Genomic DNA, 25,832 nt, shown 5'->3' with positions numbered 1-25,832 from the left:
GATAAAAAACAAAAACGAAAAAATGCAAATCAACAGTTAAAACAGTTCGATAAGTTTGAGCGTTCGTATGTTTATATAGGGTGCAACTGTACATATTAGCGCTGTTGTCACAGATAATAAAGAAATACAGTAGATAAAAACAGCATTTGAAGTTGAAAACGATCATCTTTAGACTAAACTGGACTTTATCACATTTTGTATGTGGTCAATTTTTTTAAGTGTTAATGTATAGATGCTTTCCCATGAAAAAACTCATTATGTTCAAATACTTTTATGTTTGACAAATTATCAGCGTCATTCAACTAAAGTAAACAATCCTTACTTATCTTAACATTTTCGATAAATCCTTGTCTGCACTAACTGGTGTTTTGATAAAAGCGGGGGTTGTTTGGCGAACAAATATTAACTCTGTAACGACATAGAGATTGGCTTTTTTAAAATCAACACTCGTTTAACATATTTACCACCTGAGTTTGTTAATGCGCCAACCCGTTGAACACTCAAAAACATTTATTGCTGTAACAACAAAATCACATCGATATACGCAAGTATGATTGTATCTCCTGAAGAAATTACAAAACAAATGTCGTTGACATAATTATAAAGAGATATTTTTAATGCACATACAGGCTCTTCTACTGTTTATCAATATCCACAGAGAAGTTAACGTGGTCCTCTAGTGGCTTAAAGTTTACACCGTTGTAGTCAGGAGGTGGCGTCTTGCCTGCATTGCTGTAAAATAAAAATAAAATGATTTTGTGCACACACAGTTAACTTACCAACCTCAACTTACATAAATGCTTTGACCACATGAGTCAAATGATTCTGGTTTTGGAAGTTAAAAGCAACCAGGACCACAATCACTAAAACAATGACAATGGACCCCGTAACAGCCGCAATGGAAATTGCCTCGGATTCCAACAAGACATTTTCATCAGAGTAAGAGGGTCGAAGTAATGGTTGGCTATTCCTGTTGCTGCTGTTCTGTGTCAGCATCATTGAACTAGGTTTCTTGATCTCCTGATTTGCTACTCTAAAGGTGTTTGGTGCTGCGTTGCTCATATCTAAAATATTATAACATTATGACATTGTTATGTGTAATAAAATATTGTAACATTGTAATCTTTAGCTTGAAACAAAACGTGTGATTACCCTTCACATCTATTGATATCATTAGTGAGTTGTGTTTGACGAAATGCCTGGTGCCTATGATGTCGCTTATCGGCATAACTCTACTGAATCCAATTCCATTGTTCATCCACTGTTTTAAATAAAAAAACATGTTTTAATTGCTAGTTACTAGTTCAGGCAACACACAAAAATTATTACCAACCCCTGTCGGTTGACTCCAGCAAGATTCGCAATCGTCGTTTGTGATAAAATGGCTATATTGGTTCATCCTGATAAGTGCATCGGATTCTTGATCAACCACTGACATTTTAATATTTCTATCATAGAATGGCCACTTCAATTTATCATCATTGACACCCATAGCGACGTAGTAATACATTGCCATATTGTCACCGTTGGAACCTTCCTTTCCAACTGGAAATACCTAAAAATTATTTGTCATTTTCGTTTTATTGTATTTTTGCGAATTAACATCGTTTACCTACCGCTATATAAAATGCATATCCATCATCAGTGTACATAATGGGGCTCAACACGTAATCACCGGGTGATGAACTAGCAAGTAATTCTGCATAGTCGTGGATGACAAAATAACTAGTTTCACAAGGTTTGTCTAGAACTGTAATGTCGTCGACTGCTATCACATCAAGGGTTTGACCACCTACAAGCAAATACGTGGGGCATTAAAACTAACGATGTCACAAAAAGTGGTTAAGACATACCTGAATTAGCTGCAAACACAAGTTTGTATTCTGCTGGTGCTGAAATGGTAAAACGCTCAATGTTCCAATAAGTTTCGTGGTCCCCAGTTAGTGTTGTAACAGGTGATCCCAGTTGTAATATCACGCCAGTTGATGGGTCAATTGTGGCAACATACACGCTATGCCAATTGTTTTAGTTTAATCTATGATGACTGATTCATAACAGAACATTCAAAAACATATCTGATTTCGTTACCGTAATGATGCTGGGCTGTTGGTCGCAAGATCCATGTAGTAGGAAAACTCGAGACACTGCTGGGGCACATTTGATTTCAAGCGCATTGCTCTCATATTTGCAATTTCGTCCAAGTCTGCATTACTGTCAAACAGCATATAACTTCCTAAAAAATTAAAATTAAAAATATCATCAGTTTGTTTTATAAGTGCTCGAGTCGCGTAGGATGTTACCGTATCCATTAATCCCGCTGGTTCCATCTGTATTCGGCACGTTTTGTGAAACTATCACAGATGGTGATTCAATAGTGTATCTAAATATTCAAGTTTGGAATAAACATTTGCAAACTTTTCTATTTTCAGAGACGGTTAAACGCTTAAAAAAACTTAAAAACTTAGATATTTCGACCCATCGGTCATTGCAGTCTATAATGTCAGGTACATATCAAAACGTGCTGATGGCATACAAAATCACAACACATTATGACAAACACAAAAGGTTTGCGGTACCTCAACCAGTCAGCATCGTCTGTAGAATCTTGTACATAGCCGCAAACAGATTCGCTCTCAAAGTTACAAGCATATGAAACTCTCAGGGGCTTCGCTAATAATAAAAAAACAAACAATTATAACAAAAACAATTTAAAAAGCAAACAATTAACCCTTACTGCATTGGTACATGCGGTTAATTTTTGTCACGTCCCCAACACTAAACGTTCGTCTTTGACCAATCACGTCTTGAAACGCAGGGTCAAGTGTTATGATGGTTTTCTGACCATTTGATCTGGAATTAGAAAGTCACGTATTTGAAAAGAAAACAAATGACATGAAAATGAACCTACGTGAAGGCCGTATCTGAGTAATGCATAACGGAATTGTAGTCGTATGGTACCCTTCTGTCATCAATCACATCGTAACTGTAAGAGTCAAAGTTGCTCTCTTTACCTAAACCGCAAACATTTAATACGATTAAGAATTATATGCTGAAATAACATTTATCCGAGCACACTTTGTTTAATCAGTATAGCAATGGTGTTATTTCCTTTGCTACCATCAGCAAATTTACCTGGCGTGACGTTTTCTGTTAGAATTGTTACGTAATCATTTCGATCTGTCCGACTTTGTTCATGATAAATTCCTAGGGCGTGCATTATTTCGTGTATAACCGTTGACATTGATTCACATCCAGATCCAATAGAAATAGTTTGCTTTCCACCAGTCTGACCCACGTTGGACCAACACCTAATATTTTATTAACTTGATTTAAAATTTCTTTATTGTTAAACATTTACTTATTTTATTTACTTTTACTAATTTGGTTAAAAAAGCAGTGTACCCGTCTAAAGGTTCAAAGTAAATGTAATTGGTTTCAGTTGTCCTGTCGACAAAGCTTAAGCAAGTCCGCATTTCGTATTCACGAAGAGCGTCTTCAATTGCTGCTAATGCCTACACATGAAAGCATAGTAAAAAGAAACAAAATTATCGCATTATTTATACCTGTAGATTGAGATCTGGTGAATACGAAACCGGTATAGACCTGGTGTCCCAGTATTTTCCCTCGTCAACTAAAGTGTTGTAAGTGTTCACTGATAGAATATCGCCATCACGAAGACTTTTATCTGCATTGGAACATAAAACGATGCAATTTCGGAGTTTCATGGTAATGATATTGAGTGACACATACCGGCGTTTATTTGGAAGATATCTCTTTCTTGAAATGCCTCAAACACTTTGATGCTGATTTGTCCTCCAACAAAAAGTTCTGAAAATTCGAAATTTTTAGTGCCTTGCGTCCTTAAACTGAAATGTTGCATAACAAAATATTTTCTTACCGCTTTTGGTCGAAACTCCCCCACCACTATTAATTTTAAACTCTCGTGGCGTACGATTGGCCTAGGAACAAAAAAAACTTGCTTAATAACTGCGTATGATGTAATTGCAGTTAAAAGTTATAGATACCTGAACTGCAAGGACGCTGAAGAACACGAGGAAAATAAAAAATAGATTCCGCATGACACTTGTATGAATCAAAATTTAAAAATATTTTTAAAGCTTACTTATAAATAGCTTATACTTGTATATTGTATAGCACCGGCACAATTTCTACAAATGTAGATCAACACGCCCCAATTAGTTAACTGCAGTTATAAATTATTTAATCAACAAAGAAATCAAAACTATTTGTGTTAAATGGTGCAGTTGATGAAAACAACATCATAATGCACCAACATGCAGTAACGTATCTGAACTTAAAAGTTAAATCGATCCATGCCTTGCCGATTTGCCAAGAAACCAAGGAACTGCCTTTATATACACCGATTTATGCCAAAAATTGCAACAAGTCAAAGTACAGTAGGTAAACAGCACGCATAGCATGCTGTTGATTTCTTGCTTGCGCAAGTTTATCACAAACCAAATATTGGTAGATCGATAAATTGCCCACATCCTGTTGTTGCAGTCTTGCATTTAAATTAGTTTCGTGTTGCATAGCACAATGGTTTTTTGTATGAAAAGCATTGTGTTGCATCGAAAACAAATCAACGTTTACACAATGTGTGCCAGCACATGTTCCATGTTGTTGATTCTATCAAGCAAAAGTTTATTGCATACGAAATATTGGTAGATCGATAAATTGCCCACGTCCTGTTGTTGGAGTCTTGTATTTAAATTAGTTTCGTGTTGCATAGCACAATTAGTTTTGTGTTGCACAGGAACTTTTGTTTTATATGCCAATTTTGTCAAAGAAAAGATCTGTCACGTGAGAACTATTGTTAATAAGCCTGTATTTGATTTGAAAAAGTAAAAGGGCAGCCCAACACTACTTTCAAACGTGGCAATTTTTGTTGTGTACGTGGGCAACTATAACTTGCAAAACCATTAGATCAGTGGTTCTTAACCTTTTTTCTGTTGTTACCCACAAAATGTTTTGATGGATATCAATTACCCCTTTTTAGAAAAACATCACCTAATATTTTTTGGGTCCAAATTAGTTACTACTACAAAAGAAACAAATGCTACCTCACGCCTATAATGCCTATCACTAACTGGACTATACCATCAATTGTATACGAAACAGATGTTTACGAGAGACTCTAGTTCTAGTTTTATGACATCACAAATAGCATGGTTACGAGTGAAACATATTGAGACTTTTAGAGTAGAAGCGCATGACAACGTTTGCCATCGAAGTTACTTCTTTTTTATTTTGAAAATGTGGCAGGACGCCGAGAAATCTATTAAGATTGACTTTTTATTGAATTATTTTGAATAAATTTTACCCTCATTACAAAATGTTTGCTGGTTGCAATAATGATAACCAAGAATCTAATGATAACTATAACAGAAAATCTATGTTACCCCTTTTAAAATGCCAAATTACCCCTTTGGGGGTAATTACCCACAGGTTAAGAACCACTGCATTAGATTAACTGACTGTGAATCGACAACAACATGATTTGAAGTATGTATCCAAACCTTACACATAGTCACTGTATAATTAAGTCACATTGCGTATGAAGCTGATATAGAGACGGAATTCCAAGCGTTTCGTTGGCGTCGCTTTGCCTACTGCTGTTCATAAACCTGTAGTGTTATGGATTAATGTTATTTGACTGACAAGTACTTTGTCATCTAGTGTTTTACTCCAAAATATAACCCACCAAGGAAGTCGTGAAGGAGTTGACCAGTTTGCCTGCTTTGTAAGGCAATATTTGTGATATTATTTTTCCATTTGGTGATCGCGCGCGGTCAATAGTGTAAGAGAGGTTTATGTTGGCCGAGCAGTCTCAAGGTTGTAATCGCGTCACTAAAAATTAAATAGATTTTGCACCCGAAATGTTTTCAAAATCAATCTTTCCGGTCATTCTGTGGCATAGTAAAATCCACGCTTTAAAACATAACAAGCACAATGTTGGAAGCAGAAACCATATTAGAAAATTGCAAACTATGCTTGTGTGCATATTGGCGAAAATAGAAATAACGCAGTATATTAATCTGCCATTTTTCATTTTCCTGATATTCTTCTTTGCAAATAGCATACCCTTGTCTTTTGTTAGTAGTATGTGTCGTCATAGTTTTGTAGCGGTTGCCACATGATTTGTGCAAATTTCGCTATAGTTGTTTCAAAATTAGCTCGGTTTAACTTTCTAGCTCCAAGCTCGCTAGGAAGTGTTATAATTCAAAGGTTTGATTCTACTGGATTGCCAAACAATGTTTGAACTTTGTAATATTTCCTGTCGCAGTTAATTAGGATGTAGATTCGTATCTGTGATCTGATGTTTAAGTGTTTTAACTTTGTGCTTTGTTCTGTGCTGTGATTGGACGCTGCTTTATGTGGGAATTGTGCACGATATATATGATACCGTACTGGTCCATTTCAGCCCCTTTCCCTTCTTTGTGCTTTTCTGAAGTAATAAACAAACGAACTGAAGTGCAAGGCATCTGTTTGGACTCTGTCCTGACAAGCTCGGGGACTTGGGAGGTTAAGGAGGGTGAAACCTATTTGGTTTTTAGTGACGCGATTACAACCTTGAGACTTATCGGCCAACATAAACCTCTCTTACACTCTTGACCGCGCGCGATCACCAAATGGAAAAATAATATCACAAATGTTGTCTTACAAACCAGGCAAACTGGTCAACTCCTTCACGACTTTCTTGATGGGTTATAATTTGGAGTAAAACACTAGATGACAAAGTACTTGTCAGTCAAATAACATTAATCCATAACATTGCAGGTTTATGAACAGCAGTAGGCAAAGCGACGCCAACGAAACGCTTGGAATTCCGTCTCTATATCAGCTTCATACGCAATGTGACTTAACTATACAGTGACTATGTGTAAGGTTTGGATACATACTTCAAATCATGTTGTTGTCGAGTCACAGTCAGTTAATTATTTGTGCTACTGAGAGCTTGTTCGTTTAACCTTTCCCCAAACTAATCAACCTATTGCTCGGTCGGTAATAGTAATACATCAGGGAACAGTCGACTGCATCCACGAACAAATAGTTTTGCAAGTTATAGTTGCCCACGTACAGAACAAACTTTGCCACGTTTGAAAGTAGTGTTGGGCTGCCCTTTTACTTTTTCAAATCAAATACAGGCTTATTAACAATAGTTCTTGCGTGACAGATCTTTACAAAATTGGCATATAAAACAAAAGTTCCTGTGCAACACAAAACTAATTGTGCTATGCAACACGAAACTAATTTAAATGCAAGACTCCAACAACAGGACGTGGGCTATTCATTCTTTATCAAATATTTGGTTTGTGATAAACTTTTGCTCGATAGAATCAATAACATGAAATATGTGCTGGCACACATTGTGTAAAAGTTGATTTCCAGTGCGGTTTTGTATGTTTTCAATGTAGCACAATGCTCTTCATACAAGAAACCATTGTGCTATGCAACACGAAACTAATTTAAATGCAAGACTGCAACAACAGGATGTGGGCAATTTATCGATCTACCAATATTTGGTTTGTGATAAACTTGCGCAAGCAAGAAATCAACAGCATGCTATGCGTGCTGTTTACCTACTGTACTTTGACTTGTTGCAAAATTTTTGGCATAAATCGGTGTATATAAAGGCAGTTCCTTGGTTTCTTGGCAAATCGGCAAGGCATGGCCGATTTAATTTTTAAATGCAGATACGTTACTGCATGTTGGTGCATTATGGTGTTGTTGTATCAATTAATTCCACTATTTGACACAAACAGTTTATGAAACAATATTTGGTTTCTTTGTTGATTAAATAATTTATAACTGCAGTTAACTAATTGGGGCGTGTTGATCCACATTTGTAGAAATTGTGCCGGTGCTATACAATATACAAGTATAAGCTATTTATAAGTAAGCTTTAAAAATATTTTTAAATTTTGATTCATACAAGTGTCATGCGGAATCTATTTTTTATTTTCCTCGTGTTCTTCAGCGTCCTTGCAGTTCAGGTATCTATAACTTTTAACTGCAATTACATCATACACTGTTATTAAGCAAGTTTTTTTGTTCCTAGGCCAATCGTACGCCACGAAAATTTAAGATTAATAGTGGAGGTGGAGTTTTGACCAAAAGCGGTAAGAAAATATTTTGTTATGCAACATTTCAGTTTAAGGACGCAAGGCACTAAAATATTTCGAATTTTCAGAACTTTTTGTTGGAGGACAAACCAGCATCAAAGTGTTTGAGGCATTTCAAGAAAGAGATATCTTCCAAATAAACGCCGGTATGTGTCACTCAATATCATTACCATGAAACTCCGAAATTGCATCGTATTTTTATATTTCAACACAGATAAAAGTCTTCGTGATGGCGATATTCTATCAGTAAACACTTACAACAGTTTGGTTGACGAGGGAAAATACTGGGACACCAGGTCTATACCGGTTTCGTATTCACCAGATCTCAATCTACAGGTATAAATAATGCGATAATTTTGTTTCTTTTTACTATTGCTTTCATGTGTAGGCATTAGCAGCAATTGAAGACGCTCTTCGTGAATACGAAATGCGGACTTGCTTGAGCTTTGTCGACAGGACAATTGAAACCAATTACATTTACTTTGAACCTTTAAACGGGTACACTGACTTTTTTAACCAAAATGGTAAATTAAATAAAACAAGTAAAGCTTGGCAAACTAATAAAGAAACTATAAAAACGGTTATAAATCAAGATAATAAAATATTAGGTGTTGGTCCAACATTGGTCAAACTGGTGGAATGCAAACTGTTTCTATTGGACCTGGATGCGAATTAATGGCAACGGTAATACACGAAATAATGCACGCCCTAGGAATTTATCATGAACAAAGTCGGACAGATCGAAATGATTACGTAACAATTCTAACAGAAAACGTCACGCCAGGTAATTTGCATTGTACGTGATTAGCAAAATGAAATTTGCTCATGGCAGCAAAGAGAATTGCATCATTGCTATACTGATTAAACATAGTGTGCTCAGATAAAAAGATATGTAATTTCTGCCTATAATTCTTGATCGTATTAAACGTTTGCGTTTTAGGTAAAGAGGGCAACTTCGACTCATACAGTTACGATGTGATTGATGACAGAAGGGTACCTTACGACTACAATTCCGTTATGTATTACCCAGATACGGCCTTCACGTAGGTTTAGTTTATTTGGTAGTTGTTGTTTTTTCTCCAATACGTGACTTTCCTTTTCTAGATCAAATGGTCAGAAAACCATCATAACAATTGACCCTGCGTTTCAAGACGTGATTGGTCAGACGCGAACATTCAGTGTAGGGGACGTGACAAAAATTAATCGCATGTACCAATGCAGTAGGTGTTAAATTTATGATTTCCAAATTGTTTTAGTCTTTATTTTTGTTTTTCTGAATATCAGTGGAGCCCCTGAGAGTTTCATATACTTGTAACTTTGAGAAAGAAGCTGTTTGCGGATATGTACAAGATTCAACAGACGATGCTGACTGGTTGAGGTACGGTTAACTCCTTGTGTGTGATATAAGCTTATGTGCTTGTGATACTAATAAGTAGTTAGCATTGACGATTTTTGTTACCGTCGGGTCATAATATCGCTTTTTTATTTAACAGTCCATTTTGGTTTTGTTTACAACGGTTCATTTTTGATTTCGTTTAACGTTAATGCCAAATTTAAACCTATAGATACACGATTGGTGAATCACCATCTGTGATAGTATCACCAAACGTCCCGAAAACAGATGGAACCAGAGGGATTGACGGATACGGTAAAAACGGACGCTAACTAAATTACTAAAAAATGATAAGATTTTATTGATTTTATGTAGGAAGTTACATGCTATTTGACAGTAATACAGAATTGGACGGAGTCGCAAATCTGCGAGCGATGCGCTTGCAATCAAATGTGCCCCAGCAGTGTCTCGAGTTTTCCTACTACATGGATCTTGCGACCAACAGCCCAGCATCATTAAGGTAACAAGCGTAAACATGCGTTTGAAGGTTCTCTTGCAATTTAGACTAAACGGAGACAATCGGTATTGCGTGTATGTTGCCACAATTGACCCATCAACTGGCGAGATATTACAACTGGGATCACCTGTTACAACACTAACTGGTGACCACGAAACTTATTGGAACACTGAGCGTCTTACCATTTCAGCACCAGCAGAATACAAACTCGTGTTTACAGCCAGCTCAGGTATGTCTTATTTCCTTTTTGTGACGTCGTTAATTTTAATGCCCCTTGTTTTGCTTGTAGGTGGTCAAACCTTTGATGTAATAGCAGTCGACGACATTACAGTTCTAGACAAACCTTGTGAAACTAGTTATTTTGTCATCCACGACTATGCAGAATTACTTGCTAGTTCATCACCCGGTGACAACGTGTTGAGCCCTATCATGTATACTGATGATGGATATGCATTTTATATAAAGGTAGGTAATCAAAGGTAATTCGCAAAAATACAATAAAACGTCAATGACAAGTAATTTTTAGGTCTTTCCTTCTGGATACGGAGGTTCCAACGGTGACAATATGGCAATGTATTACTGCGTCGGTATGGGTGTCAATGATGATAAATTGAAGTGGCCATTCTATGATAGAAATATTAAAATGTCAGTGGTTGATCAAGAATCCGATGCACTTATCAGGATGAACCAATATAGCCATTTTATCACAAACGACGATTGCGAATCTTGCTGGAGCCAACCGACAGGGGTTAGTAATAATTTTTGTGTGTTGCCTGAACTAGTAACTAGCAATTAAAACATGTTTTTTTATTTGAAACAGTGGATAAACCGTGGAATCGGATTTAGTAAAATTATGCCGATAAGCGACATCATAGGCACCAGGCATTTCGTCAAACACAACTCACTAATGATATCAATAGATGTGAAGGGTAACAACACAATTTATTTCTAATGACTGCAATGTTTTTATGTTATAATATTTTAGACATGAGCAACGCAGCAACAAACACCTTTAGAGTAGCAAATCAGGAGATCAAGAGACCTAGTTCAATGATGCTGACACAGAACGGCAGCAACAGGGATAGCCAACCATTACTTCGACCAACTTACTCTGACGAAAATTCCTTGTCGGAAACCGAGGCAATTTCAATAGCGACTGTGACAGCGTCTATTGTCTTTGTTTTAATGATTGTGGTCCTGGTTGCTTTTAACTTCCAAAACCAGAAGCATTTGACTCAAGTGGTCAAAGCATTTATGTAAGTTTAGGTTGGTAAGTTAACTGCATGTGCACAAATTCATTTTTTTCTTCTTCCAGCGGTGCAGGCAAGACGCCACCTCCTGACTACAACGGTGCAAACTTTAAGCCACAGAAGGGCCACGTAAACTTCACTATGGATATTGATAAAAAGTAGAAGACCCTGCATGCGCATTAAACATAAATTTGTTTGTAATTTCTTCTGGGGGCTCACTCATGTTTGCGTATATCTATGTGATTTTGTTGTTACAGCAATAAATGTTTTTGAGTGTGCAACAGGTTGTTGCATAAAGAAACTCAGGTGGTGAATATTTTAGGGAGTGTTGGTTTGAAAAGAGACTAGTTTCTTTGTCGTCACAGAGTTGACATTGTTGGCAAAACAACACCTTATTTTGTCATAACACCAGTTACTGCAGAACAGGAATGATCGAACATGTTGAGATAAAAATGGATTGTTCAAACTTTAGCTGAATGCAATTTTTAAAGCTAAAAATTTAACAAACATAAATGTATTTGAACTTAATCATTTATCTCCTGAAAAGGCATTTGCGTATCACGAAGCTCTTGTGTGTTGTTCCTAGTAAAACCAATTAAACAAATTAAAAATATAACACCGAAAACAACACTTGCATTGCTTACCTTAGCAAACACTCAGGGCGCAGGTTACCCTTTGTTAGTTTAAGATTGGCAATAATTTAGTGTGGACAAAGTGCGAATTGTGTTGTTCTAATGCAAAAATAACCTGTTAGTTGCAGCATGTAAATTCAAACAGGTGTTTTTGACATATTCAGCAAATTTATTTATCGAAAAATATATATATTTATTGAAACGTTATTTTGAACTTTCCGCACTAGTGTGTGGGGTTCGGTGTAACTATGCTATGTAACTTTTAAATATTTTCTCTCGCAGTTAATTAGGATGTAAATTTGACTGGAGCCATGTAAAAATTAATAGGATGTACGAAGTGACGGAAGCGCGTAACTATTTTATTTAGTTGATGATTCAGAACCGGCAATTACCGTAAAGTGGCTAATCATTAGAATTTAATTTCTTAATTAGTTACAATGAGCGTTTTGCTATATTCAAACGTCTTGCAACTTTTAGCAAATTACCCTGATTGCATTGATTAGAGATTAAGTTTTTTTTGCCTTTTAAGTGACCTTGACCCACTGCATTATTTAAAGACAAGACAAGATAAGTGCACGCCTGGACTAAAGTTTGTTAGGGATATTCGCGGACCTCTATACCTTTGTGTACCAAGCCTGTGTTACGCAACAATGCATTGAAAAACACCACAAAATCTGAAGCTTGCACGCGAGATTTTTAGTCTTCAGTCAACTAAGAAACGTCAACAAACACAAATGCGTTACACTTGTTCACACAATGGCGAATACTTTAAAATGCCGAGTTGTTGATATTTGTTGAGTGAACAAGTGTTAAATATTCAGGTAAAATATTCATAGAATTGTGTATTTCACAAATTCAGTACACTTTGGGGTAAATTCATTTTAATTCTCTCTATTGAGGTATAGCACCTTGCGTTGATTGCTTATTGTGACAAATTTAAATTCGAAAATTTGAAGTTGAGTTAGTCTACAATAGCTTGCACTTTTCTTTACTCATCTACTTTTATAATTTTTGTCAACACGTAATCATTGGATGATAAACTAGCAAGTAGTTCTGCATAGTCGATGTACCCCAGCAGTGTCTCGAGTGTATCAGAAGAAAGCCTTACTTACGTGACTGTCTTTGTTTTGCCGACCCCAGAAGAACTCTGAGAAGAATTGGGGCACCCAAAAATCGCATCTTTTCTTTTTTAACTTCTCTACCCAGCCTCAATTTGCAGAAACCACCTGCCAATAGCTTCGCCGGTCACCAAAATCGCAAACTATTTTTCTGGGTCTCCGGGTCTGCAGTCCTTCATTTTGAAATAAAAGTGCATGAATGAAGGCAAGCTTAATTTCTGCGAAGTTGGGTTTATTAGTAAAAACGTGGTGAGTTATGTAAAGCTACTTACATCTCAGACTTTTCCAAAAAAATCTGCAACATTTATTCCTTATCAATTTAGGTCACCGGACGATCATTTTTAGCGACTGTACACATTACAGACATAAATATAGGGAGGACATATTAAAATATTTTCTTGCAGCAATAACTTGAAATTTAACTAAAACATATGCAAATCGTAGGCAGGCAAAAAAGGTTGCACGCCACTGGGTTAGAAGATGCGATTGTCTATAAAATCGAATTAGAATTTGTCAGAATAAGCAATCATAGTAAATTGCTATTTTCAATAAGAAGCAATTCCTCTTAGCTAGAAAGCCTTAAAAATATTTTCCACCGTGATGTACCAAGTTTTGTAAAATAAACTTACAGAGAAAAGCTATCAATCCTGGTTAATTTATTCCGGCAACCAATTACTGTTATTATTACCACTTCCTTTATTGCCCTTTAGACATTACAGACACTTAAGATGCCTATGTAACAAAATACAATTGTTGTTTTTTTAGATTGGTAAAAAACGGCTGAGATATTTTTATTTGTATTATTCAATATCAACCCCTGTGTCTTAGTACATTAGTGCGCTTTGGGAGTTTTCAAAAGTATCGTAAATACGCAAACAAAAGTAAAAAGGCATTAACAGGCTCTGAAACCTGACTAACCGTATAATTCGGTTCACCAACCTGTGTTTTTGTTTAATTCCTCGGAAGTTTGAAAGCAATAACTTTAAGCATGGTCGAACAGAATTAGCTTTTATTGTTGTGTTGTACATTTTTACAAAATATACATTTGTGCCTTTAACAAATCAATAAATAAACCTATTTTGCAAGGATGCAGATCTACATAAACTTATGAATGTCTGAATGTCATTATATTATTCATACAATGACAAGACATAAAGTTTATACAGAACATTTTGTCTGTTGACCAACTGCATCCTCATATCAAGTTTATAGAGCTCTTCTGGCAAATGCTCCTTCATATGTCGCGATCCAATAGGTCACCAGGTGAGTCTGGAGGTCCTGCTCCTCCTTTTGCAGCGTTTATCCAGATGTCGGGTTCCACTAGGCCACCTGGTGATTCTGAAGGGCCTTCTGCTCCTTTTGCAACGTTTTTCCAAATGCCGGGGTTCACTAGGCCACCTGGTGATTCTAGAGGTCCTGCTCCTCCTTTTGCAACATTTTTCCAGATGCCGAGTCCCACTGGGCCACCTTGAGGTCCTGTTTCCCTTTTGGTCACACATTTACGATCAGCCAACTCTGATGACTTCAATCCACTGTGGCTGTAACACATTTCAGTGCGAAAAATCTTGCAGCAGTTGTTTTGTATTGTAACACACCATATCCTCGATTATTAAACCAAACAAATGACACAAATCTTGTTACTTTTTCTGGTGCTTGTTGTCCTAAACGTTCAAATTGGATTGAAGGAGTACAGAAAGTTTTGAAGCATATAATATTGACTGTAAATCACCAACAATGCACTTAACAATTATCGACACCTACATCATAGCAATACAGCCTACACATGGAAAGCTGATATTACATCGACGGTGCCTGAGTTGGCGGATTTGTTACATCTGCCGAGTTTGCTAAACAATTTTGTTCATACCCTGCGGCTGTTAACTTGGCAAACTAGCCATCTACTGGAACGGATATTTCATACAACAGAATGCCTACTAAAATTTTTGTAACTTTTGCCCTTCGGAAGCAAATTATTTACTACTTTCTAAAACAAACTATTTTATTTTATTCTTTGCGATTAAATTCCTACTGGATTTGTTGTTGTTGAGGTATATGTGAATAATACAGTATTAAATGGAATACTTAAGTTTTATCAAGCAATGTGGTTTACGACAAACAGTTTATATCACCTATGTTATGTATTTAAATTCTACGTATTGCGTATAAAAAAGAAAGACAAACAGAAAGTAGACACAAACCTGACAGCAGTTGCTTTGCGTTTGTCCATCAACACTCCCTTGAAATATTTACCACCTGGGTTTCTTAATGCAAGACCCTGTTGCACACTCAAAAACTTTTATTGCTGTAACCACAAAATCACATCGATATAGCCTACGCAAGTATGATGGCGCCTCCTGAAGAAATCGTACGAAAACATGCAACCGGCTTCCATGAAACCAGGGAGTCGAACCGCTTGTCATATGGGTTCAGGTTCGGTTCAGGTTTTTAAAAATGTATATTTTCGGGTTCGGGTTTTGTTCCGGTTTGGGCAAATTATCCGGTCCGAACCGGTTTGCGGTTTTTAAACCGGTTCCAATTTTTCTTTGTTTAAATTTAATCTACCGATCATCTACCTGGCCTTATAAAACTCCAGAAGAATTTTGATAGTGCACTGTTATTTTTGACACCCTCTATAAGTGTTATCTCGAGTGCGCTGTTTTGAAAAACAAAACAAAACATGAAACAGACTGCATTTTTTACTGGTTCAGTTCCGGTTCGGGTCCAACGCCCAACAAAATATGGGGTTCAACTCCGGTTCGGGTTTTTTTTTATTCGTCAGCACAAATCACTTCCTGTCAGTGGCGCATACCCGAAAAATGTAAAAACGTTACCAATTCCCAAAGACAAGAGGCAATAATAGGCATATTTAGGAATCCGTTCGTTGCAACTGGTTTATGTTTTGGAATACTTCTGACTTGCGGTATTCTACACAAAATATGATGCTTAGGATAGTAATCGTACTTCTTGCGATCATAGGATTGTGCGGTAAGAATATATTATGCGTTTGGTAAGTGCTTGGATTTAATTTAATTAACTAAAACAATCTTGTTTTTACAGCTTCATTTGGATGTGAAGGTATTTCTTGTCAATTTTGGAAAGGTTTTGAAATTAAAAATAACTTATATTCAAAAAAATCTTACCACAAATGCTTTAAATTTACCGTTCTTTCTTGCAAATGCAGATTGACTCATAATTTTCCGATGTTTTGTAGATGGGAATAAATGGTCTAAGATATCCATCGAAGCAAACCGGCGTAAGTAAAAGAATTAAAATAGTTTGCCGGTTCGCTTTTCTGCATAAAACACTAAGTTTTTTGCAGTACACAAACGCAGGAAAAACATAGCATAAGCAGCCAAAAAATCTGCAGTAAGGTATAAACATATAAAATATAACAACATAAGTTTACCTTTACTTCTCCTGGTGTATTTGTCCAGTTTATGGTCTATTTCCACCTTTTGTGTGTAAAAAATTGTTTTTACCAATTTCAAAAATTGTTTTTAAAAACCAACAGTTGAGCTAAAAAGGCTCTGGTGTTTGCAAACTCCTTGTGTTTGCTGGGACTAAGAAGTGGTCACATTGCCGACGATGCAATCTCTGCTTCGTCGTATTTTGATCCTAGCAACGACTTACATCACCCTAGGAACAGCAGACTTCATACTCCCCTCAGACCCGGATTACACTACGGGTCGTGGGTTGCGCAAAATAGTAAGTTATACCTTTTATACATGGGCAAGCAATGCCTATAAAAATGTTTGCACATACGTTATAATGCTTTAGACAAGTTTGTGTCGTTTTTTAAACAGTTAACACATCAGTAAAGTGAAAGCATCTAAGGCTGATTGCTGATATCGTATATTTTTTTGAAAAAAAGAACGATTTATGTAGACAATGGGTACAATCGTTTCTTGTTTAATATTAGGGGTGGCTGGGGAATGGATTCAAGTCGATTTGCTTGAACCAAAAAGAATCACTGGAGTCATCACACAAGGAAGAAACCAGCTTGAGCAATGGGTGACACGGTACAAAATTCAGTACATGAGGCCCCATGAGACTACTTGGCAAACTGTTAAAGATGCTTCTGGCCAAGATGATGTAAGTTACCAACCAATATCCGACAAGTTTGTAATGAATAATAACGGCGTTAGTTACTGGTGTCATTTTAAAGCCCAGCATTTTTCTGTCCGGGGTAGTTTGATATTTTTAACTAGCCACTTATATTTTGTCCAATGTGACGCACTGTCCTAATTAACTTGCCTTGGGTTGTAGAAAAGCAGTCCATTGTTGAGAGGATCATTCATCGGTACTCTTCGTTGCATCGTTTGAAAAAGAGTATCGCCTGGCTGCTTCGATATAAGAAATTTTTACTGTCGCGTGTTCGGCGTGACAAAGCTGTGGTGGATAATCATGGATCATTGTCCTTTGAAGAATTAAATACTGCCGAACTGGAGTTGATTAAATATGTGCAGCGAAAGCATTTTAACTTCGAGCTTGCTGCGTTGGAGAAGGGCTCTTTTACGAAGACCTCTGTGAAACGTCACATGTTCAAACTGAATCCAATTGTTGTTGACTCCGTGCTTCGAGTTGGTGGTCGATTAGAGAAGGCTTTTATCCCGTACGATGCCAAACATCCGATTCTGCTGCCACATTCGTGTCATTTTACTGACTTAGTTATTGAGAGACATCATCGTCTTGTTGGACATTCTGGGATAGGCCACACTTGGTCGCCGCTGCGCCAAAGGTTTTGGATACTTAAAGGTGGAGTAGCCGTACGCCGAGTGATTGGGAATTGCCTGTTCTGCAAGAGACGAAATGCTTCTGCTGGAGTACAGAGGATGGCAGACCTTCCTTCAGCGAGATTGCATCCAGACGAGCCCCCGTTTTCACACGTAGGGGTGGATTATTTCGGTCCCTTTCCAGTTAAGCAGGGACGAAGCATAGTGAAACGGTACGGAGCAGTGTTTACCTGCCTTTCGATTCGAGCTGTCCATATCGAAGTTGCCCACAGCCTATCTACAGACTCGTTCATCGACGCGCTTCGTCGTTTCATTGGTCGGCGTGGAAATCCTGTAAATATATATTCCGACAATGGGACGAACTTTGTCGGTGCAGAACGGATACTGAGAGAATCACTGCAGTCTTGGAACCAAGTACACATTGAGGAGTACCTGAAACAAAGCGGAATTCGTTGGTCGTTCAATCCCCCGATAGCCAGTCATATGGGTGGTGCGTGGGAACGAATGGTGCGCTCCATCCGGCGAATTCTGACGTCTCTGATGACACAGCAAGTTGTATCCGACGAAACATTGTCTACGCTTTTTGTTGAGGTTGAGTCAATACTCAACTCGCGTCCTCTTGTTCCTGTCACCTTTGATCCCCGCGATGATGAGCCGATCACACCCAATCATCTCTTGCTTATGAGATGCAACTCGAAGTTGCCTCCTGACTTGTTCGATAAAAAAGACTGTTACGTGCGGCGCCGTTGGGCGCAAGTGCAGTACTTGGCGAACCAATTTTGGATCCGTTGGGTTCGCGAATATCTACCGAACATCATTTCCAGGCAGAAGTGGTTCCAGAAGAGGAAAGATCTCCAGATCAACGATGTGGTTCTCGTCGTGGATGATTCACAACCACGCTCCAAGTGGTTGATGGGTCGCGTTGCAGATACATTTCCCGATAAAACGGGAACTGTACGCTCGGTGCTTGTGCAGACGCGATACAATCGTGTCAAACGACCGATTGCAAAACTTTGCTTGATTGTCGCCGCTGAAAGCGATGCTTAGTGTGCTGTTTTGTTTATTGAATTTCGTTGAACGTTCGATGTTTGTTTGTGTGTGAAATGTATTTACCCGGGTCATACATTTAGGTGGAGGTATGTTACATCTCCACGTTCAGTTACGCATGATTAATTTGTCCCACTGTTCCCCTGCTATGACGTTACAATCGCCATGTGCGTAACAGTAAAATTAGAAGGCCTTTGTCTGTATGTTGCAATGATTAGTTCATTTTACTGTACAACGTGGTCGAATAAGGTGATTTATTACTGCATTAAGTAAATTCGTTTGTGTTGCATTTTTAGAGACGAATAAGGCTAAATTAAATATTGTGACGACTGACTAATTAATCTTCAAGTGAAGGCTGTTTACCGTGATTGTCGGTGAGTGTTTAATTCGATTTGTGACCTAAATTAATTCATGGCTTTATGTGTGACTTATGGCATGCTGTATTTTCCTATAGTGATTGCAGCGATTGTTTCATCGTCTTGCAACTGTTGATACGTGTACTGTACCTGTTGACCTGTGTCGCAAAATAGTTGGTAAGTTAGTCATTGGCATTTTTTGTGCGTGGACATATGTCAATGTGTTTCGTTTTCTTGTTTAGAAAACCGCCTCCGTTTCCGTTCTCATTCCTGTTTCTGTCCGTTCCTGATTGTGTACGACGTTGTGGTTGTTGCCGCTGTTGTCGCTGTGGATTATTACACGAGATTTGTGTGGGAAAGGGCGGGGCGTGTTTCAACATGACAAGCCCCTTTGTGAGGCTCAGCCTTGCAGGTCGGCCGTTCAGAGTCTACAGTGTCAATTCATCAAGTTTCAAACCTGCATTAAAAAGACGAATTGTAAAAAAGTTCTAGGTATTACGTATAAAGTGATTCACTCTTCCTAAGCACTTTTTACTAGAAGCACTTACTAAACAACATTTTATCACTTTAGTGTTAACTTTGCTTGTTTTGCCACATAACATAGAGAGCATATTTGCATTGCGAAATGATTAACGGATTATTAGCCTTGCGTTGAACTTCAGTTTGCTTTTTTGGGCGAGGGTAGTGTTTTCTGGGGACGTTGCTTAACATGGAGCTGAGCAAATTCTTGTGCTAACCGTATATAAGTACACCTTGGCGTATGCATGGGGATTAATACAACTATCAACAATTATCATTTTGACAAAACAAGTTAGTGCGCTGCGTTGTACGCAAATGTCTGACAAATTATAGCCGGACAACTGTGCTTCACATTGTGATATTATTCAGTTTAGCGCAATTTATTGTTTTCTTCACTGTGCAGTGCATAGTAATGATAGTTTCACCTAAAGCAGGGGTGTCCAAAGTGCGGCCCGCGGGCCAAATGCGGCCCGCAGCGGCGTTTCAAGTGGCCCGCTGCTGTTTTTTAAAATTGTGTTGCGTATGGCCCGCCATCGTCCGGATTAGGTTTTTAGGATTGGCGACTTCACGCAAAAGCCTTTCATGGAACTGTATTTCCCGGTAAAAAGGAAGCGTACATCGTGCTGACGCAACAAAATTTCACATTTTCTTAAATCCCGCATATTTGTGTTCCTAATTCTAAAAAAACGTTGGCCCGCGGGAGCCTTCACTTGGTAAAAATTGGCCCCCATTAAAAAAAGTTTGGACACCCCTGACCTAAAGCAAAATATAAGGCGCAGACCACAATAAAGAAGACAATAAAACATGTATTTTCTGCAAAATTTGCCCCCACATGCAGAATTGTTCGTTCCAGAATCAATACTCCTCTATCTAAAATCAATACTACGAATTTATTAATACATCAACCTGTTGCACGCTCAAAAACATTAATTGCTGTAACAATCAAATCATGTACTGTACCCATAGAGGCATGTAAATTGCTAACTCTAAAATAATTATTATACAAATTTCGTTGTCATATTTTGAAATATATTTTCATGCCCACGCCTTCTACTTTTTTTCAATATTCACAGGAAAGAAGTTTACGTGGCCCTCCAATGCCTCAAAGTTAGCACTGTTGTAGTCAGGAGGTGGCGTCTTGCCTGTACCTCTGTAAATAATAAAGATCAAGTCATTGGTATAATTAACCATTATTTTGACATAATTAACCTACATGAGTGCTTTGACCACTTGATTCAAATGCTTCTGGTTTTGGAAGTTAAAAGCAACCAGAACCACAATCATTAAAACAATGACAATGGACGCCGTCACAGCCGCAATTGAAATTGCTTCGGATTCCGACAAGGAATTTTCATCAGAGCAAGTGGGTCGAATCATTGGTTGTCTATTTCCATTGTCGCTCTTACGTTTTAGCATCGATGAACTAAATCTCTTAATTTCCCGATCTGCTGCTTTTAAGGTGTTTGGGACTGCGTTGCTCATATCTAAAAAAGTTACTTTGTCTGTAACCTTTAGTTTCTCCTAAAACGTGTTATTACCATTCACATCTATTGATATCATGAGTGAATTGTGTTTGACGAAATGCCTGGTGCCAATACTATCGCTTGTCTTCATAAATTGACTATATCCCCATCCACCGTTTACCCACTGTTTGATAACAAAGTACGTTATTATAGCTAGTCATTAATTCCTGAAACATATTAAAATTAATACCAACCCTTGTAGGTTGAATCCAGCAAGGTTCGCATCTGTCGCTTGTGATAAAATGGCTGTATTGGTTCATCCTGAGCAGTGCATCGGATTCTTGGTCAACCACTGACATTTTAATATTTCTATCATAGAATGGTCACTGTAATTGATCATCATTGACACCCATGGCGACTTGGTAAAACATGGACAAATATTCGCTGTTGGAACTTTAGTATCCAGCAGGAAATACCTAAAATTTGCCACAGTCGTTTTACCGGTTAATTTGCGAATTAACCTTGATTACCTACCGCTACATAAAATGCATATCCTTCATTAGTGTACATGAGAGGGCTCCACACGTTTTCACCGGGTGATGAACTAGCAAGTAATTCTGAATAGTCGTGGATAACAAAATAACTAGTCTCACAAGGTTTGTCTAGAACTGTAATGTCATCGACTGCTATCACATCAAGGGTTTGACCACCTGCAAGCAAAAACGCAGGGATATAAAATTAACAATGTCACACAAGCTTGGTCATTCAAACCTGAGTTAGCTGCAAACACGAGCTTATATTCTGCTGGTGCTGAAATGGTAAGACGCTAAATGTTCCAATAACTTTCGTGGTCTCCAGTTAGTGTTGTAACAGGTGATCCCAGTTGCAATATCACGCCAGTTGATGGGTCAATTGTGGCAACATACACGCTACGCCGATTGTTTTAGTTTAATCTTTGTTGACTCATTTATAACATTCAATCACATGTTAGTGTTTGATACCTTAATGATGCTTGGCTGTAGGCCGCAAGATCCATGTAGTCGGAAAACTCGAGACACTGCTGGGGCACATTCGATTTTAAGCGCATTGCTCGCATACTTGCAACTCCGTTCAATTCTGCATTACTGTGAAAGAGCATGTAACTTCCTACAAAAATATAAAAACATATTATCAGTTTGTTTTGTGTGTGCTTTAGTTAGCATCCGATCTTACCGTATCCGTCAATCCCGCTAGTTCCATCTGTATTCGGAACGTTTGGTGATACTATCACAGATGGTGATTCACCAATCGTGCATCTATAAATTCAAATTTGTCACAAACTTTCTGCTTTTAGAGACTGTTAAAGAAATCAATATCATGACCCCTCAGTCATAAAAATCGAAAACGCTAGCTACTTCATGTTGTTAGCACAAAAAATCACATATAGTATACATAAGACGTTTACCGTACCTCAACCAGTCGGTATCGTTTGTAGAATCTTGTGCATAGCCACAAACAGATTCTTTCTCAAAGTTGCAAGTATATGAAACCCTCAGGGGCTCCGCTGAAAAAAATAAAATATATAACAACAAAGGCCATTTGGAAAGCAGAAATTAAAGACTTACCGCATTGGTACATGCGGTTAATTTTTGTCACGTCCCCAACACTGAATGTTCGCATCTGACCAATTACGTCTTGAAACGCTGGGTCAAGTGTTATAATGGTTTTTTGACCATTGGATCTATGTTTGGAAATACCCTGATTACAAAATAAATAAAATTACAAAGCAAAATAAACCTACGTGAATGCCGTATCTGAGTAATGCATAACGGAATTGTAGTCGTAAGGTACCCTTCTGTCATCAAGCACTTCGTAACTGTATGAGTCAAAGTTGCTCTTTTTACCAAAAAGGAAAACATTTAATAACTTACGACTCAAAACTATACTGGCTGTAAGAGCTGGAAGTTTTTCCTGACACATTGCGTTTGATCAACATAGCAATGGTATAATTCGCTGTTGAGAGAAAATTTGAAGTTATTTGGTATGCTAATACCTGGGGTGATGTTTTCTGTTTGAATTGTCACGTAATCATTTCGATCAGTCCGACTCTGTTCATGATAAATTCCAAGGGCGTGCATTATTTCGTGTATTACCGTTGCCATCAATTCGCATCCAGGTCCAATAGAAACAGGTTGCTTTCCACCAATTTGACCATAGTACGACCAGCACATGTTGTTTTAGTAACTTGATTTCACACTATTTTTATTTTTATTCTATTTCTTTGTTCCAAAATTTGCTTGATTTATTTACTTTTACTAATTGGTAAAAAAATAGGGAAGCCTACCCGTTAGAAGGATCAAAATAAAGGTAGTTAGTTTCAGTTGTCCTGTCGATAAAGCTCAAGCAGGTCCGCATTTCAAATTCACGAAGAGCTTCTTAAATTGATGCTAGTGCCTACACAAAATTTTGTGAAGGAGGCATTCGTAAAATGAAACAAAAGTGTTGGACTGTATGTACCTCTAGATTAAGAGCTGGTGAATACGAAACCGGTATAGACCTGGTGTCCCAGTATTTTCCCTCGTCAACCATCGTGTTGTAGGTGTTTACTGAGGCAATATCGCCATCACGAAGACCTTTATCTGTGTTGGATCATAAAAAAACGATGCATTTTCAGAGATTTTTGTAGAGAGATAGAGTAACATTTACCAGCGTTTATTTTGAAGATATCTCTTTCTTGGAAAGCTTCAAACACTTTAATGCTGTTTTGCTCTCCAACCATAAGTTCTGAATAGATCGAAATATTTTAGTGTTCGATGTGCGAAAACTAAATCTTGCATTCTAAAATATTTTCTTACCACTTTTGGTCAAAACTCCACCTCCACTGTTAATCATAAACTCTCGTGGCGTACGATTTGCCTAAAAACAAACAAAATAAAGATCATCCTGATTCCATTGTATGATGTGATTGCAGTCTAATGTAATAGATACCTGCACTACAAGTACGCTGCATAACACGAAGGCAATGACAAACAGATTCTGCATGACACTTGCAAGAATCAAAACTGAAGCAGTTTTTAAAGCTGACTAAAACTATAAAAAAAACATCAACTGTTGTATAACACCGCCGCGATTTTTAGAAATGTAACTCAACACCCCATTCATTTAACAGTGTTATAGCATTTTTTAATCCACAGAAAACCTAATCTTGTTGTGCAATATTTATTTTTGTATTAAATGTAGTTGATTACAAGAAAATCATATTGTACCCACATTCAGTAGTGTATGTGGTCAACGCTAAAAAAGCTGCACTTTTCTATTTGTGGCAATACCGTTGTTGCATTTTTGCACTTAAATTAGATTCGAATAGCATATCACACTTTTTGTGTTTTAGGAGCATAGCCCGGCACCCGAAACAATAACTGGAACAATCTTTTTTATAAACTGGAACAATCTTTGTTATATTTGTATCATTTTGTTTGTACGTCATGATTTTAAATTGCAATATTTTTGCGTTTACGTGTTACCATCCAGTTTATGTAAAAATTTTGCAACTTTTGCAAAATGCTGCAACTAGCAGCCAATATTTGCTGTAAGCTGATGTACAGTAATTGGACAAAACAATTCGCTCGTTGCTTGCACTACATGATAGCTAACTAAATATTTGCACTGTGATAACTTGCTCCTCAGCTGTTTGCTAAGACAAGCAACGTATCTAAAAATAAATTTCGTTTTAAAGTACGTAACGAAATTTGCAAGTCTGTAAATTTCATTTTACCACATTAATATCTTCCTTAGAACAACCTGCTGCAAAGTTGTCCCAACAGTTGAATTATCCATACTTCTTACAAATGCTGCCATGTCGACATTTTTGCTTAAAAAGTTTGCATTTAATTGTAAATCGACAACCCAAAGTGAATTTGGAATTGTGGCAAAGTTTGTTTCGTACGTGGGCAACTTTTAACGAAACCTTTTGTTTTCTAATGCACTTCTCAGTCCTTGCAATAGTTAAAGTAGTTTCGGCACCAACTCGAACAGCTCTTAGTAACACAAGAATTGAACTGAATGTGATCCAACAACAACATGATTTGAAGTAGTGATGCACCAAAGTTTCGGTTGGCCGAAACATTTCTGCCGAATACGCTATTTTTCGATGTTTCGGCTTCGGCCCGAACTTTTTTGAAAATTCGGCCGAAACCGAACTTTTTGATTGCATGGAATTAATACCCAAACTTTCATGTTCGCCCATACGAAACATCATAAATTAACTTTTTGTTGTATCTATAAAATACTTGCCACATTGTCTGCAAAATATTACAAGTTTAGTGAAGCTTTCGCATTATGAAAGTGATTTTGGTTTGTCATAATTGAGTTCACTTGCATCAACAACACAAGGTTCAGTTAAAAACACCCATAAGAAATGCGGTTTTAGGTTCGGCCTGATTCGGCCGAAATTATTCGGCCTCGTGGCCGAATATTCGGTTTCGGCCCGAACCTTTTTAGGCGGGTTCGGTGCATCACTAATTTGAAGTATGTAACCAAACACTACAGAAAGTCACTACATAAAAAGGTCACTACATAAAAAGGTCACTACATAAGCAATACAAGAACTTTCGGTGACGTGACAACAATGTATGTTTTACCATTATTTTTTTGTTATTAAGTTATATGTTTTAATGTATGGACTTTGTCAAGTAGTACCCTGTTGAATCAAAGGAAGTTGTTATGGCCATACATTATT

At 37.5% G+C, this 25,832-nt stretch overlaps 3 protein-coding genes, 1 long non-coding RNA gene and 1 pseudogene across 4 annotated transcripts; 3 read left to right on the top strand and 2 right to left on the bottom strand.

Moving 5' to 3' along the window:
- Positions 1–567: 567 nt before the first annotated feature.
- LOC145224282 (meprin A subunit alpha-like) lies at positions 568–4,113 on the bottom strand. Its single transcript, XM_080090748.1, has 17 exons — positions 4,026–4,113; positions 3,899–3,959; positions 3,751–3,828; positions 3,564–3,685; positions 3,403–3,512; positions 3,133–3,308; positions 2,909–3,011; positions 2,735–2,850; positions 2,577–2,670; positions 2,301–2,380; positions 2,089–2,233; positions 1,854–2,011; positions 1,617–1,792; positions 1,334–1,555; positions 1,153–1,261; positions 794–1,064; positions 568–732 (listed from the first exon to the last, which is right to left on the bottom strand). Exons 1-17 carry the CDS (start codon positions 4,077–4,079, stop codon positions 636–638), a joined length of 2,172 nt encoding a protein of 723 aa, XP_079946874.1. The 5' UTR covers positions 4,080–4,113; the 3' UTR covers positions 568–635.
- A 3,851-nt stretch (positions 4,114–7,964) lies between these two features.
- Positions 7,965–11,543, top strand: LOC145222661 (meprin A subunit alpha-like). Its single transcript, XM_080088836.1, has 17 exons — positions 7,965–8,018; positions 8,084–8,144; positions 8,216–8,293; positions 8,362–8,483; positions 8,536–8,645; positions 8,756–8,931; positions 9,088–9,190; positions 9,252–9,367; positions 9,432–9,525; positions 9,713–9,795; positions 9,856–10,000; positions 10,045–10,226; positions 10,287–10,462; positions 10,524–10,745; positions 10,818–10,926; positions 10,983–11,253; positions 11,313–11,543. Exons 1-17 carry the CDS (start codon positions 7,965–7,967, stop codon positions 11,407–11,409), a joined length of 2,199 nt encoding a protein of 732 aa, XP_079944962.1. The 3' UTR covers positions 11,410–11,543.
- Positions 11,544–17,122: 5,579 nt separating this feature from the next.
- LOC145222653 (uncharacterized) lies at positions 17,123–18,440 on the top strand. Its single transcript, XM_080088823.1, has 3 exons — positions 17,123–17,183; positions 17,264–18,321; positions 18,417–18,440. Exons 1-3 carry the CDS (start codon positions 17,123–17,125, stop codon positions 18,438–18,440), a joined length of 1,143 nt encoding a protein of 380 aa, XP_079944949.1.
- Positions 18,441–18,588: 148 nt separating this feature from the next.
- Positions 18,589–19,271, top strand: LOC145224485 (uncharacterized). Its single transcript, XR_013859666.1, has 2 exons — positions 18,589–19,151; positions 19,232–19,271. It is a non-coding gene; the product is annotated as an uncharacterized LOC145224485 (long non-coding RNA).
- Positions 19,272–20,702: 1,431 nt separating this feature from the next.
- LOC145222652 (meprin A subunit alpha-like) lies at positions 20,703–24,952 on the bottom strand (annotated as a pseudogene).
- Positions 24,953–25,832: the final 880 nt, after the last annotated feature.

The sequence above is a fragment of the Phallusia mammillata genome, chromosome 4, assembly GCF_965637545.1.
Source record: "Phallusia mammillata chromosome 4, kaPhaMamm4.hap1.1, whole genome shotgun sequence".
NCBI lineage: Eukaryota > Metazoa > Chordata > Ascidiacea > Phlebobranchia > Ascidiidae > Phallusia > Phallusia mammillata.
The sequence above is the reverse complement of the archived record's forward strand: the minus strand, read 5'-3'. Positions and strand labels throughout refer to the sequence as shown.